This window comes from Schistocerca piceifrons, chromosome 7, assembly GCF_021461385.2.
Source record: "Schistocerca piceifrons isolate TAMUIC-IGC-003096 chromosome 7, iqSchPice1.1, whole genome shotgun sequence".
Taxonomy (NCBI): Eukaryota; Metazoa; Arthropoda; class Insecta; order Orthoptera; family Acrididae; genus Schistocerca; species Schistocerca piceifrons.
Window position 1 is genome coordinate 329309399 of NC_060144.1, and position 16885 is coordinate 329326283.

Sequence of the window (16885 nt, forward strand, 5' to 3'; positions counted from 1 at the left end):
GTGAAGCGTGCGAGCCGTGTTCAAAACCACCTCGTGTCACTTTTTTTTTTCGCAACATTATGAGCCGTCCGTCCGGTAATTGAGATGTTTGTTCTCTTTTTGTAGTCTTGGCAGTTGTCATACTATAGATTAGTTATTGAATGAGAGTCAAGTGGTAAGAATACGGTACCGCGGCGAGCAAACGTGATGAATAGTGAGAATAAGCTAGGTACCACACAGACTTTTCACAGAAATGAAAACAATAAATAAACGGGTGTGAACTATGTTACAACAAAGGAATTCAAAAGTCAAAACTTCCGAAACGGAACACAACTTCAAAAATGTTGAAAACAGATGTTTCAACACAGCACAGAGAAACTGTGTGATTGTGAAACTGTTGTGTTCGTTTGTTGCAAATTATGTGACAAACTAACATGTTTTCATCATTTCCTTGGGAGTGTTCAAAAAATGGTTCATTTGGTTCTGAGCCCTATGGGACTTAACATCTGAGGTCATCAGTCCCATAGAACTTAGAACTACTTAAACCTAACTAACCTAAGGACATCACAGACATCCATGCCCGAAGCAGGATTCGAACCTGCGACCGTAGCAGCCGCGGGGTTCCGGACTGAAGCGCCTAGAACCGCTCGGCCACCACAGCCGGCTTGGCAGTGTTCACATTCACATGAACACCTATATCGGGCAAGGCAGCATATCTCATTAACTTACCAGCCGTACAAATTAGGTGAGTCAGTAAGAGATTAGTATCATATGACACACGTACTGTCGCTATGTCGTCACACCAGACGTGTTTCCCGGTGTTGACTTGTGATCAAAATTTTGCGGTTCCCATTCGAAGGCAACTTCCTTTCAGCTGCTAATAGTGTGTCATAGGTCTCTTCCTTACACCCTGTTGTTGCAAACGGACATTACACAACGCCACAGAAACAAATTTAAATACAGTGAACAACGGAGGAGAAAAAAAATTTGGCACTAAGGAAGTTTGAACACGACTCGCCCGCTTGGCAGTCCAAAACCGTGACCACTGGACCACGACGCCATTGGTCTTTTCGGCTGCTATGTGTTACACAACCTGTTCTTGAACCGTAACCTGCTTCTATTTTTCTTTCTTTTCTACAATTCAGTACACATTCTTCCTGTTTTAATGCTTGATTTGTGTCCAGTTTTTGAGCCGCTGTCCACTGGGACCTCTTACCAATAAATCTGATGGGGATGCTATGGGGAGTTTCCCTTGTCAGTGTACAAATAAACCTGCAGTCTTGACTATCCAGGTAACGTTGATGTATTGCCTGCCGTGCTGAGAGCACAGGTACGTTGAAACGTTTCGCCAGCAGCGCTGAGGGTACAGGGTAGTTGAAGGGCACTGCCTGCGGCGGTGAGCGCACAGGTAGGTGGCGAATTGCTACATTACCTGCCGTACTGCGCGGCCAAGTCGAGTGCGGTCTCCTCGCGGCTGTTCCGGATGGCGGGGTCACAGCCGTGCTCCAGTAGCTGCCCAACAACCGCCGTGTGCCCGTACTGCGCCGCGCAGTGCAACGCCGTCTCGTTGTCCTTCGTCTGCAACAAAAGGGCAGTTATCACTCATCTCTCCCATAAACAAAACAGTGTGCTGAAGAACAGCAAACCATACATCATCTGATCAAAAGAATCAAGTCTCATTAATACAGAGCTGTCCACCCTCCGCCTTTTATAATCGCATTAAATCTGCAGAAGACACTTTCTATGAGAGTCGGAATGTGGAGGACTGGCAGCTCAAGAGCCGAAACCAGAGAAGTGATGTTGGATGCTGGGGTCTGGAAAGAAATAGGGCATTCTAACTTATTCCAAGGTGTTCCACTGGGTTCAGGTCGGGACCTTGGGCAGATCAGTCCAGTTCAGGAATGTTGTTGGCACAAACCGCTGCCTCCCGGATGCTGCTTTATGACAAGATGCAGTGTCATGCTGATACAAACAATATTCGTGTTAGAACCGACCCTCTACTGCATCCAACACAGAATGCTGTAAAATGAGTTCATATTTTTCTGCATTTAACGTTTCCTTAAGTGCACTAAGGGTACCACACAGTAACCACAAAAACACCTCGGCAGCGTAACACTACCCACTCCGTATTTCACTGTTGGCACAACACATGACAGGCGACGTCCTGCAGGCATTCGCCAAACCCAATCACTTCCATCGGATTGCCACAACGTAAAGCGTGATTCATCATTCAAAATCACTTGTTTCCAATCATTCATTGTCCAGTGGTGTTGCTCTTTATACCACTTCAACCACTACTTAACACTCACTACAAAATGTGTGGGTTATGAGGAACTGCTCCATCACTGTGCCCCGTACGTTCTAACTCTCTACAACTCCCTATGCACAGTCCTCATGCTAGCTGGACGTTGGTGGCACTTCGGAAATCACGACTGACAGCTTCCGCTGATTTAACGGGATTTTTTTCGACCACTCTCCACAGTGCTCGGCGATCCCTGTCCGTTAGTACACGATGTCTGTTTCGTCTGGTACAACTGTGATTGCCACTTCGCGTTTCCACTTCACGATCACCAACACTCTGCCGGTCGGTGTGGCCGTGCGGTTCTAGGCGCTTCAGTCTGGAACCGCGTGACCGCTACGGTTGCAGGTTCGAATTCTGCCTCGGGCATGGATGTGTGTGATGTCCTTAGGTTAGTTAGGTTTAAGTAGTTCTAAGTTCTAGGGGACTGATGACCACATATGTTAAGTCCCATAGTGCTCAGAGCCATTTGAACCAACCAACATTCTACTTAGGCAGCTTTAGAAGATTTGAAATGTCCCTGATCCATTTATTACTCAGGAAACATCGAAGGACCAGTCACGCTAAAGGTCAATAAGCTCTTCTCAACGACCCATCCTGTTGTGAATGGCTCCCTACTGACAATACAGTATTTTATTGGTTCAAATGGCTCTGAGCACTATGGGACTTAACTTCTGAGGTCATCAGTCCCCTAGAACTTAGAACTACTTAAACCTAACTAACCTAAGGACATCACAGACATCCATGCCCGAGGCAGAACTCGAACCTGCGACCGTAGCGGTCGCGCAGTTCCACACTGAAGCGCTTAGAACCGCTCGGCCACACCGGCCGGCACAGTATTTTATTCTAGCAGGCCAGCCTCTCATGGCATCTAGTGGTCGCCTGCGCATTTTACAAGGTGTCCGAATACGTTTGATCAGATAGCGTACAGTATTCAGTGTGTGCCTGTTTTACATAGCCAAAGATTAAGCCTCCAATTAGGAAAGTACTGCAAGGAGGAACACGTATTTTTAGCAAGGTATTTCTTGTTAATAGCGATAAAGTTTAATTGTTATATTAGTTTTCCCCCAACAGTCAGCAATAAACATGCTGATGTTACGTAGGTCACATCAAATGGCAAGTATTCCCCTCGATCCACACGCCATTTTACCAGCCATTCTTCATTATTTTCCTTTGGAACCATCGGGCCTATCATCTGGAGTACTGACGGAAACGCTACAGCTTTACTTGTCATTGAAATATGTATCTACTCTGGTATTAATTTATACTGGTAATAAATAGGCTACCTTCGGAAGTATTTATTTTTCTTTGTGTGTGTGTAATTCTTGTGTCCAGAGAGATTCACTGGTTCGAGACGAGTGCATCCAATACATACTGATCCACAAAACCCGAATAAACATCATGATGTTAACCATGGATTTACTAACATCAACACTGGTTGATTTTTAGGTCAAAAATGTTGCAGTACTCATTCTCAATAACTATTACTGCACTACATGCAATGGTGTATCACTGTGGAAAAGCTATTTTTGAAAGGATAGTACATAAAGACATTATGAGTATATGAACTTCGCTTTGTTGATAACTGTTAATGTTGATAATTATTCGACGCCTCGCAGTGACCTCTCTACAGTATGATGCACCCAAGAGTTAATTATACTAAATTTAAAGAACCCTTTATCTTAGACCTTATAATTACTATCATATACATGTATAAAAACGATGCTTGTGTGTGTGTGTGTGTGTGTGTGTGTGTGTGTCACATCTCCTGAACCACTGGATCGATTTCAACCCAATATTACACACTTACCACTAATTTCCTGGGAAACAGTACTGTGGGATTTAGAACAGCCTGTCTCCCTTAGGAGATGGTAACCCCTCGCATCACAGAGCGAGGGGAGGATGGTATACGAGCAATACGGTTGCCGTACGCGTAAGCGGCGAAGGCTCGGGCAGAAGACCATTTAGAATTATTACGTGTGTATTCTGACAGGTATCCCTTCCACACGGCAGTTGTGTGGAGCGTTTTCTGAGGAATATCGAGAATGACACGGAATTCGACAAGAAAAACATACGATAAAGATATATTCCGAACACTAGATTTATCTAAATTTACATTAAACACTTATGAAAGTAGTTCGCTATTTAATTCATCTTACTGTGAATCGCTACTATCGCAGCAATTCGACAGACGGAGTTGCGAACAATATATCCATAATTAACAACGCCATAAAAATATAGTGACTTGAGGTTGGTCGGGGCATTGTTTTATTTCATCCAGGTGATTGCGAAGCGATATCTTCACCGCTCGACCAATTTTGATGTGAACAATTCAGGTTAAATAGATCATCAAGTCGCTGTCACAGTGTTTGGTACAATTTTAATTTTTTTTAATGATAGTAGGACATGTCTCACCAATGAATGTAATTAAGATCTCTTTCAAATCGCCGGTGTTCACATTTTCCTCCAGATGTAGAACCTGAAACCGCGAGATGGACATTGCACGGTTACTAATCATTTTCTTCGGCGGAAGTAATAAGGGCTGCAGACTGCCGAAAGTAGCCTAGTAACTGGTATCTGGTGCTTACAGACCATTCTCGGAAAAGGTGAAGTGTATCTTCACTGCAGCCAAACCGCAATAGCTTTATGATCTGTTTGCTATCTACATAAAAATATGTGTATTTGAAAAAACGATGACTTTATTGCCTCCATTTAACTGGAAAACCAGCTCAATGACTTAACTAAGTTGAAGGAAGCGCTGTAGTCAAATAAAAGATGAAAATTTTGGAGTTTAACAACAGTAACTGTTGGAATAACTTCGTCGTCTTAAAAAATGGGGAGAGAGGTACGTGCGGACGCCATTGCCAACGTCCGGAACCTATGATCACCATTGTGCTGAAGGATGAATCGTTCCTCGATAAATACAGATAATTTCTTTACTAAAATGTGTTAATCGAAGTCGTCGAAACATGTTTATAAATTTTGAAACCAAATAACAATTAGTTCAACCCACTCAGAAAAAGTGTCTTAATGCACGAAGATATGTATTTCGAAACATAAAACAGAAATCACTTCCTTTAATTTTTCTGTTTTGTCGAAAGATACCTGTATCCTACGGTTCACAAGAAAAAATGAGATTTAAGGCATTGTCGACGACGAGGTCATTAGATAAAGCATCCAGGCATTCGCAGTAGTAAATCCAGGGAATCTACGAAGAAGCTAAACATGATTAACTTGGCGGAATTTCAATCCTGTTTTTTTTTTTTTTTTGTTTTAGAGCCAAAACTGCTATGGTCGTTAGCGCCCGGTCCGTGACTTAGGAAACAGTAAAAAACCGAAAATGGAAACCAGCGGCAATGGGAACGAAAGTCATAAAATTGGAGAAACGAAAAGCAGAAGGAAGGCTTAAAAATCCATTACAGAAAGGGGTGTTTGTCCCCAAAAAAAGCTTCAAATGACTGACGTCATTTCACTGGCACTAATAAACTCGAGAACGCGATCGGCTGAGCGCGTGTTATCTGCTAAAATCGACGATATATCAGGCGATAGCTGTAGACGGGAGCGTAACGGATTAAAATAGGGGCACTCAATTAAAACGTGTCTCACCGTCCACAACTGACAGCAGTGGGGACAGAGTGGGGGAGGATCGCCGCTTAAAAGATGTCGATGGCTAAAAAGACAGTGCCCTATCCGGAGTCTAGTTAAAATTACCTCCTCCCGACGACGCGTTCGGGAGGAAGAGGTCCAAGCACAAGGAAGAGCTTTCACGTCCCGCAATTTATTATGGGGAAGTGTCGACCAATGTGCGTGCCATAAATGAAGAACACGACGACATAAAACGCTCCGTAGATCGGCGAAGGGAATCGATTGAATAGCTGGCCGAAGAAGAGAGACTGCAGCCTTGGCTGCAATATCGGCCGCCTCATTTCCACAGATACCAACGTGTCCTGGGAGCCAGAGGAACGCCACCGAGACGCCCCCCAGGTGGAGCAAGCGCAGACAGTCCTGAATCCGGTGGACCAGAGGGTGCACAGGGTAAAGAGCTTGGAGACTGAGGATAGAGCTGAGAGAATCTGAGCAGATAACGTACTGTATCCGCTGATGGCGGCGGATGTAGTGGACAGCCTTGAGAACAGCGTAAAGCTCCGCAGTATAAACCGAACACTGGTCGGGAAGCCGAAAGTGATTTGGGGTGTCGCCAACAATATAGGCACTCCCTACACCTAACGATGTTTTCGAGCCGTCGGTGTAAATAAATGTGGCTTCTGTCATTTGTGCACATAGAGCAGCAAATGCCCGACGATAAACAAGTGAAGGGGTACCTTCCTCGGGAAATCGACAAAGGTCACGGAGCAGGCAGATCCGGGGACGGAGCCAAGGCGGTGCTGTACCCCAAGTTGTCAAGAAGGTTTTAGGAAAGCGGAAGGAAAGAGAATGGAGCAGTTGACGGAAGCGGACTCCCGGTGGTAGTAGGGAGGAGGGGCGGCCTGCGTATCCTACATCAAAGGAGGCGTCGAAAAAAATGTCATGGGCTGGATTAGCAGGCATGGAAGACAGATGGCTAGCATAACGACTCAGAAGGACTGCTCGCCGATTGGACAGCGGAGGTTCAGCAGTCTCGGCATAAAGGCTTTCCACAGGGCTGGTGTAAAAAGCTCCAGACACTAAACGTAATCCACGGTGGAGGATAGAGTCGAGACGCCGAAGAATAGACGGCCGAGCAGAGGAGTAGACTATGCTTCCATAGTCCAATTTCGAGCGCACTAAGGCGCGATAGAGGCGGAGAAGGACCACTCGGTCCGCTCCCAAGGAGGTACCATTCAGGACACGGAGGGTGTTGAGGGATCGCAGACAGCGAGCCGAAAGATAGGAAACATGGGAGGACCAGCACAGTTTTCTGTCTAACATAAGACCCAAGAATTTAGCGACGTCTGAAAACGGAAGGACCTAGATGTAAGGAGGGCGGAAGAAACGCCTTACGTCGCCAAAAATTAACACAAACGGTCTTACTGGGAGAAAAACGGAAGCCGGTTCCGATGCTCCAAGAGTGGAGGCGATCGAGACATCCTTGAAGACGTCGTTCAAGAAGGCTGGTCCGTTGAGAGCTGTAGTAGATCGCAAAATCGTCCACAAAGAGGGAGCCCGAGACATCAGGAAGGAGACAATCCATAATTGGATTTATGGCAATGGCAAACAGTACAACACTCAGCACGGAGCCCTGGCGTACCCCGTTTTCTTGGGAGAAAGTACGGGAGAGAGTAGTGTTCACCCGCACCCTAAATGTGCGCTCTGCCATAAATTCGCGAAGAAAAAGGGGCAGCCGACCTCGAAAGCCCCAAGAGAACAGTGTGCGGAGGATGCCTCTCCTCCAACAGGTATCGTATGCTCTCTCCAGATCAAAAAATATTGCTACTGTTTGGCGTTTCCGGAGAAAATTGTTCATGATATAAGTGGAGAGAGCAACAAGATGGTCAACTGCAGAACGATGCTTTCGGAATCCGCATTGGGCAGGTGTTAAAAGACTGCGGGATTCCAGCCACCAAGCTAAACGGTAATTCACCATACGCTCCAAAACCTTACAGACACTACTCGTGAGAGAAATGGGGCGATAGCTAGAGGGGAGATGTTTGTCCTTTCCAGGTTTCGGAACAGGAACGACGACAGCTTCCCGCCATCGTCTGGGAAAAGTACTGTCGGTCCAAATTCGATTATAAAGGCGAAGGAGGTAACGCAGACTATGGGTTGATAAATGCAGCAACATTTGGACGTGGATACCATCCGGTCCTGGGGCGGAGGAGCGAGAAGAAGAGAGTGCATGTTGTAGTTCCCGCATGGAGAAAACAGTATTGTAGCTTTCGCGATTTTGAGAGGAGAAAGCAAGATGTCGCACTTCCGCTGCACGTTTCTTCGAGAGAAACGCTGGCGGGTAATTTGAAGAGCTCGAAATCTCAGCAAAGTGCTGACCCAATGCGTTAGAAATTGCGACGGGGTCCACTAATGTATCATGCGCGACAGTGAGCCCAGAGACCGGGGAGAAACTAGGCGCGCCTGAGAACCGTCGAAGCCGACTCCAAACTTCCGAGGAGGGAGTGAAGGTGTTAAATGAGCTAATAAAGAATTTCCAGCTTGCCTTCTTGCTATCGCGGATGACACGACGGCATCGCGCACGGAACTGCTTATAGCGGATACAGTTGGCCAAAGTAGGATGGTGGCGGAAAACTCGGAGAGCACGTCGCCGCTCACGTATTGCGTCACGGCATGCCTCGTTCCACCAAGGAACTGGGGGGCGCCGGGGCAACTCGGAGGTGCGTGGTATTGAACGTTCCGCAGTTGTAAGAATAACGTCGGTAATGTGTTTGACCTCATCGTCGACGCTGGGAAAGTGACGGTCATCGAATGTCGCTAGAGACGAAAAAAGTGTCCAATCGGCTTGGGCAAACTTCCAGCGTCGCGGGCGCATATACGGCAGTTGAGGCTGCAGTTTAAGGACACATGGAAAGTGGTCACTCGAGTGTGTATCATCAAGGGCGAACCATTCGAAGCGCCGAGCTAGCGGAACAGTACCGACTGCAAGGTCCAAATGAGATAAATTTGTCGTGGAGGCAGACAAAAATGTAGGGACCCTAGTGTTGAGGCAAACTAGATCCGCTTGGTGGAAGACGTCTAGCAATAGTGAGCCACGTGGACAAGGATGTGGAGATCCCCAAAGCGGGTGGTGGGCATTGAAGTCCCCAACCAGGAAATAGGGGGGTGGAAGCTGACCAAGAAGATGAAGGAGATCAGCTCGTGCCATTGGTGTAGACGATGGGATGTATACAGTACAAAGAGAAAAGGGATATCCAGAAAGGGAAAGACGGACGGCGACAGCTTGGAAGGAAGTGTTTAAGTGGATTGGGTGATAATGGAGGGTATCATGGAGAAGAATCATGAGTCCTCCATGGGCTGGAGTGCCTTCAACAGAGGGGAGATCATATCGGACAGACTGAAAATGAGGGAGAACAAAGCGGTCATGGGGACGCAGCTTTGTTCCCTGAAGACAGAAGATGACCGGCGAGTAGGATCGTATGAGGACCGACAATTCATCCCGATTGGCTCGAATGCCGCGGATATTCCAGTGGATCATGGACATAGGGTGAACAGAAAATGGAGGAATGTGACCAAGGTCGCTGTCAACTCAACGACTGCTCAGAGCTTGCGACCGACAGCATGGAATGACATTCAGCTGAAGGCAGAATATCCTGATCCATAGGTTGTTCAGGAGCAGCTCCTGCCACCAGCGATCGGCCGGTTGATCGGCCGCCAGCAGTGCGCCTCGGCGACACAGAAGACGGCCGAGGGCGATTTCCGCCAGGTGGTGCTGTGGATGGGACACGCCTTGGCGGAGAAGGAGATGAACTGGGTTTCTTTGTAGCCTTCTTGGAAGTATGATGTTTAGATGAAGGAGGAACCGATGGGTGTGAAGTTGGGGTACGTAAAAAATCCTCACGAGTACGCTCTTTTTTCGAAGTCTCGGTGTCTGACCTTTGGGCTCGAGATTTAGCAGAACCCGATGAAGGGTGAGCCATAGAGTGGGCAGGCGAAAGTAGTGAGGTTGAACGGGCGATGTTTGCGCTGGCCGATCTGACGACCGTGGCACTAAAGGTGAGGTCGCAAGTCTGCGTGGCCGCCTCCTTTGTTGGCTGAGGAGAAGCAAGGACAGTGCTGTATTTTCCTGTCTGAGGCATGGTGGGCTGTCGACTGGCGAATAATTTTCGAGCAGCAAAGGTCGACACCTTTTCCTTCACTCTGATTTCCTGGATGAGCTTTTCGTCCTTAAAAACGGGGCAATCTCGAGAGAAGCAGCGTGGTCACCCATACAGTTGATGCAGCGAGGGGATGGAGGTGGACAAGCACCCTCATGGGCATCCTTGCCACACGTAACACATTTGGCCGGATTGGAACAGGACTGGCTGGTGTGATTGAACCGCTGACACCGATAGCAACGCGTAGGGTTTGGGACGTAAGGGCGAACGGAAATTATCTCATAGCCTGCTTTGATTTTCGATGGGAGTTGAACTTTGTCAAATGTCAAGAAGACAGTGCGGGTTGGAATTATGTTCGTGTCAACCCTTTTCATAACCCTATGAACAGCCGTTACGCCCTGGTCAGACAGGTAGTGCTGAATTTCTTCGTCAGACAATCCATCGAGGGAGCGTGTATAAACGACTCCGCGCGAGGAATTTGAAGTACGATGCGGTTCCACCCGGACAGGGAAGGTGTGTAGTAGTGAGGTACGCAGCAATTTTTGTGCCTGGAGGGCACTGACTGTTTCTAACAAGAGGGTGCCATTCCGTAATCTGGAACAAGACTTTACAGGACCTGCAATTGCGTCGACACCTTTCTGAATAATGAAAGGGTTGACCGTGGAGAAGTCGTGACCTTCGTCAGACCGAGAAATAACAAGGAACTGTGGCAACGATGGAAGAACTGTCTGTGGCTGAGACTCAGTGAACTTACGCTTGTGAGCAGACATAGTGGAAGGTGAAGAAACCATTGCGGAAGAATCCCCCATCATTACCGGCGTCTCCGATGGCGCGCTCCTCCCTTGTGAGGGCCCTCTCTGAGGGCACTCCCGCCTTAGGTGATTGTTCACACCTCAGGTCACATCTCCCGACAAACGGACGGAGGGACCAATCGGCACTTTCGGAAGGTATCAGCTCGGGTAATCACCCCACCCTGGGCCTGGCCGTTACCAGGGGGTACGTACGTGTCCTACCTGTCTACCCGGGGCGGGGAATTACGCGTTATCCCGTCACCGGCTACGCATGGAAGTGCGTGGGTCGGCCTTCAGACATGCACAGGGAGGAAAAAAGAGAAAGGGAAAGGAAAGAAGAGGGGTCTCAAACGCCGCAGCGGAGAAAAGGGCAAAGAGAAGAGGGAAGGAAAAGAGAAGGGCAGAGGAAGGACGAAGACTTGCAAGTGTAGAAAGCAAGGAATTTGTAACAGTTTCGAGCGTCCGTTTCCGGACGTAGGCACAAACCATACTCCCAGAGGGGGAGAAAGGGAAGGAAAGAGCCAGAGGTGAGGGGAGGGGGGGGGGCGAAGATGGGGGACGGGGAAGGATGCGGAAAGGGAGGGTATGCAGCCCGGAAAGGAAGGAGGGCCACATTAGCTCGGGGTCCCGTGCTCGCTACGCACGTATGCACAAAAGAGTTGTGGACCCCCTGGGGGGTTCAATCCTGTTGTGTCCCTAATACGAATCCAGCTAGTGACAACACAGCCGAGATGTTTCTGTACATTCTGATTAATGGCGCTGTATGATTGGTCTTGGGCAATAGAAGTAGCACATGTTTGCAAAGAGAACAAAAAAAATATTGTCCGTTTCCAATACTGAACTGTTTTCGATTAATCTGGGGTGTTTCCTTGTATTTGTATATGCTGACGTGGACAGATGACGAAACACCAAGATACATGTGCTTCTTCAATTTCTCCAGGCGTATTTTATGACGAAATAAATCTTGGGTGAACAGCCTGGTATGAGTGTGCATAGGACACAATATTTCGGCAATCGACCACGTTGCCATCATCAGCGCACCTGATGACGGCAACGTGGTCGATTGCCGAAATATTGTGTCCTATGCACACTCATACCAGGCTGTTCACCCGAGATTTATTTCGTCACCAAGATACATGTTATGGAACAACGCAACGACTGAGACCCATGAACTACACAAGGGACGTTGAAGTTATCTTGATCATCCAAGTTCATATAAATTCAGACTTTGTTGAAACTGCTTTCACCGACTTGTTTTTTTATAGTGTTTCATAATTGTATTGTCTTAAATTTATTTAAATTGTAATTAATTTGAGTCTTGAGTAAGTAACTATCATTTCAAAGGAGGGCGTGCTGAAAAGTAATGGTTCCGAATTTTTATGTGAAAAGCCGGAAAGCTGAATAGATAAAACAAATGTTATTAACATTCTACATCTTTGTTCTTCATATTTATTTGCTAGAATAACCACCCTGGAGACGAACACATTCCTCCCAACGAGGGATCAGTTTGTTGATTCCGTCACTGTAGAACTTTGCTCACGGAGGCACAATCACTCCGCTGCTTGCACCGCTTCATCACTATCTAAGTGGAGCTCTCGAAGGTATTACTGAAGTTTTAGATACAATGAAAATTGGGACACGTCGGGTCCGCATGGAGAATGATCGAAGACAGTGAACCAAAGTCGTCGGATTCTTGCATATGTTGGCACTGTCATGGTGAAGGAGAGGGTGCTTCGAATTGCGTTCCGTTTTCTGTGGGACTGCAGCACGCTGTTTCTCACGCACAAACATAGGTTATACACACGGCCATGTTACACGCTGCAATCCGGAGTCCTCTAGCGATAGAGGGTTGCAACTTTCGTCACCGAAGCAGGAAATTCGACTTAGTAATATGCGTGACATGTAATACGTCAATCGATTTTGAGAACAGAATAAAGAATTAGGAGCCATTATTTTTCAGCACGCCCTCGTAGTACGTTTTGAATATTTCATTTTTAAACTCAGTGTGAATTGGAAGTAGATTGTTTCAAGCTGTTTGTGGCTTTATAATAGTAACAAATTAATTAAAATTTTATTGGATTTGAGTTTTATTTACAATTCATTGCTATGTTGAATTTCGAATTCCGTTATTTGGGCAGTTTGTTTGTTCAAATAAATATGTACTTCCTGCAAAGGTGGACAATAAATGCAGTACTTTTAACCCGAACTCCATGAATCGTTTCCATCCTTCAATCCTAACGGCCCTACTGCGCGTAACAAAGTATTTCATATCTGCCAGTAACTGAGAAGACACAAACACGTCTAAAATAAAAGATTAGTAGAACAAGAAACAAAAACAAGAGTTCTGTTAACATAAAGTATAAAGCAATGAGCCATTAAAGGGGACGTGGAATAACAAGCATATCTGAAAGGAGAGGAGGACAAGTCAGATTTTGCCTCACACATGCACCATCCTGTAAAGTGTCATTTCATAATGAAAATCTGTGATGTTCATATTGTATCTTAAGCAAGCAAGAATGACGAATTTAATACGATTACGTCTCGAAGATCGTCCGCGAGTGCTCGCTGTTGAAAACGTACGTTGCATGTGATCGTGCTGTAGTTTCCGCCCCCTTTTCGACATCTGCAGGTTCACCGTAATCTGCATACCGCAGAGTGCTTCGTATCAATATTAACTGTTTACTGTTCTATTCCACTGGCGTACTAAGTGGGACAGAGGACGGTGGAGGGCTAAGTCTCTGAACGCGTCACGATCTGTCTCGATCTTATTTTCATGGCCATTTTGCAAGAAAAAATGGTTAAAATGGCTCTGAGCACTATGGGACTCAACATCTGTGGTCATCAGTGCCCTAGAACTTAGAACTACTTAAACCTAACTAACCTAAGGACATCACACAAATCCATGCCCGAGGCAGGATTCGAACCTGCGACCGTAGCGGTCACGCGGTTCCAGACTGACGCGCCTAGAACCGCACGGCCACACCGGCCGGCCATTTTGCAAGACATGCGGTGTTACGACTGAGATAGCAGTGTTGTTAGGTCTTCCTTGCATATTCTCTTAATTTGTCTAACAGGATTTTGAGATAACAACGTTGTCATTCTTCCGACGATTGCCGTTTAACTTCCCCAGTCGTCTGCGTTACTCTTTCGTATGGGCTACACGGACCTCTTACCACCCAGACAGTGCTCCTCTGAATTACTTCGGTGTCTGCTGTTGTGTCTACTTGATGAGGACTCCAAACGCTAGCGTAGGTCCCACTGGCATCTTGTATGCAGCTTCATTTTTATAGAAGCACTGAACTTTCCCAAAATCCTTCTAGAAATCGATGTCTTCCATTTGCCTTCCCCATACAGATATTGCAAGGTCTTCCTATTTCATGTGGTTCGTTAGTATTACCCGGAAGTGTTTAAAAGATGTGACTGTCTGTCGAAGTATCCCATTAGCATGTATTCATCCGATACAAAATTAGTCATGGGAAGTCATCTTACTTTTATCAGCAGTTAGAGAGAGCTTCCATTCATTAAACCACTTGGAAATTCTCTCCTGTCAGTCTTCCTGCACTTCTTTACGATCGTTCAACGGTGCCACTTCCCTGTAGGCAACAGGGTCGTCAGCGAACCCATCATTGTGCTGTTGAGTCACATCTGATAAATCGTTTATGTATATCAAGAGCCTTAATGATTATACTGCGCTTTCTTGGGCCACACCCAGTGTTACCGTCACAGATGTGGAAAGTTGGCGGCCCATTATAACGTATTGGTGTCTCTTTTGCCAAAATTTTTTCGAGCCAATCGTACATCTACAATAATTCTACGTAAGATAATGTTTTCTAAACGACAATGTGGAACAAACAGTAGAACGAATAACTAGTCCAAAGTTGCAAATTATACTTTTTTTATATTCACTGGATGACTAGTTTCGGGCCGAGACCCATTTCCAAATCATCCGACAGAGCAGAAACCGAATTTACACTCATATATAATACAGGTATTACCAATTTTTAGAGCATATGCCAAAAATACAGAACATATCATTTCAAGACTTACGTAACATAGTCAAAAGTGATATTTCAGAACATGTGAAAACCATGTCAAAATGTGCAACGAACAGTTACAGCGCATATAGATAAGTGTCAGTGTACTCATTCTGCTGCCGTAAGGAAATTTCGGAAGGGGGCGCCATCTCAGGATACAGCAAACTCTTTTTTATTTATTAACCCTGTCCGGCCAAGTGGTTTCGGTTTGAAACCACATTTTTACTTTGCCTGCTTTTGCGATCCAGAGGTTCATTTTTGAAACCACCACCCCACGTTGATTGCTGGTGACATCTAGCGTCAGCGCCAGCTAATTGTCGCAGTAGCGAAGTGATTGTTGTCAGGTAAAAGCATTATTTGTGTAGTGCTGCGCCGAGTACACGTGCTTTCGACACAGCCTTCACATAAAATTGTTTTGTGACGTATATACAGTAGATAATAAGAATTTCAGGTAATGGATTATTCTTATGCTTCATTTAATGATATTTGGAAGGTATTTTTATTGATAATTATAATGTAAACCTTAGTTTTTTTTACGAATATGTAGGTGGTTTCAGAATGAAACCACTGGGACATAACGACCTTCAAACGGTAAATACTTTTATTCTTTACAGCGTGTCATTGTGGATAATAGACCACCATCAAGAATAAATCAGCAATTCAGAGCTTGTGACCTTACCACAAATATGCTACTGGACATACTTGCTGAAATTCCAAGTGATACTGAGTCGGTTGCTTCGGATACTGGAAGTGAATCAGGCGAAATTGATGAAGAATTTGACTTCTTTTACCTGATGAGAGCGTAGTTGAATTTGAAGAGGATGTGAATGAAGGTGTTTGTGCTGAAAGTGACTCTGTTCGCGTTAGTAGTGGCAACAATGACGGCGATGTGTGTGATGACAATACAGAAATAAATGAGCATATTGAATGGGTGCAACAGATACTGTCAAATGCAACAACTGAGTTTTCACAGGAATATGGTTCAAATATCCCATCTAACAAATCAAGTCCCGCTGAAATATTTGGTTGCCTATTTGGTGATGATTTATTACACCAACTAGTGTATCAAACAAATTTATATGCAACTCAAAAGCTTGGAGGTTCCACAGTTTTCAGACCAACCGATACTGACGAAATGAAGAAATTTCTTGCCATAAATTTACTAATGGGTATAAAAAATTATCCTTCATACAGGGGTTATTGGTCCTCTGATCCAGTTCTCCGTGATTCACACATTTCAGATGTCATGCCTCGGAATAGATTTTCGTGGTTGCTAGGGCATATTCATGCAAAGGATAACAGCCAGCACTCAGAAAAGGGAGGAAAAGGCTTCGGTAAATTGTTAAAGATACACCCACTATTGGACTACGTTAGAAAGAAGTACACAGAAAGTTATAAGCCAACAGAACACCTTGCTGTGGACGAATCAACGATTCGTTTCAAAGGCAGATCCAGCCTCAAGCAGTGTATGTCACAAGAAACCAATAAAACGTGGGTACAAAGTTTGGGTACTGGCAAATGAAACTGGTTACGTTTCCAAATTTCAGCTTTATACTGGGAAAGTTGGTCAGGAGGTAGAAAAGTGTCTAGGTGCCAGAGTTGTAAAACACCTTAGTTCAGAATTAGCAGGAAAGCATCACAAGCTGTACTTCGATAATTATTTTACTTCTGTACCCCTTATGCTCGATCTGAAGAAACAAGGAATATATGCCTGTGGAACAGTGAGAAAAGGCAGAGTTGGGTTCCCAAAAGACTTCGAAAATGAAAAGAACATGTCCCGAGGAGAGTTCCAGTTTCGTTGCAGTGGTCAAGGTATCACGGCATTGGTTTGGAAAGATCGTAAACCAATACAGTTTCTTTCAAACTTTCACAACATTGAAAACGTGAACACAGCATCTCGGAAATCCAAAGATGGTTCTCGCACAGAACTTTCATGCCCAGATATTGTAAAGGATTACAATACCTATATGGGGCTTGCAGATAAATCCGACATGTTGAAATCAATCTATGAGATTGATAGAAAAAGCAAGAAATGGTGGC

The 16885-nt window shown here is 45.5% G+C and overlaps 1 protein-coding gene across 1 annotated transcript in view; it reads right to left on the bottom strand.

The window, feature by feature from the left end:
- LOC124805674 (ankyrin repeat and SAM domain-containing protein 1A-like) overlaps positions 1-16885 on the bottom strand; it is a 586984-nt gene that overhangs the window by 280649 nt on the left and 289450 nt on the right. The window contains exon 4 of the mRNA XM_047266244.1: positions 1412-1557. Coding sequence (XP_047122200.1) covers positions 1412-1557 — 146 coding nt within the window. The remainder of the gene's footprint in view (positions 1-1411; positions 1558-16885) is intronic.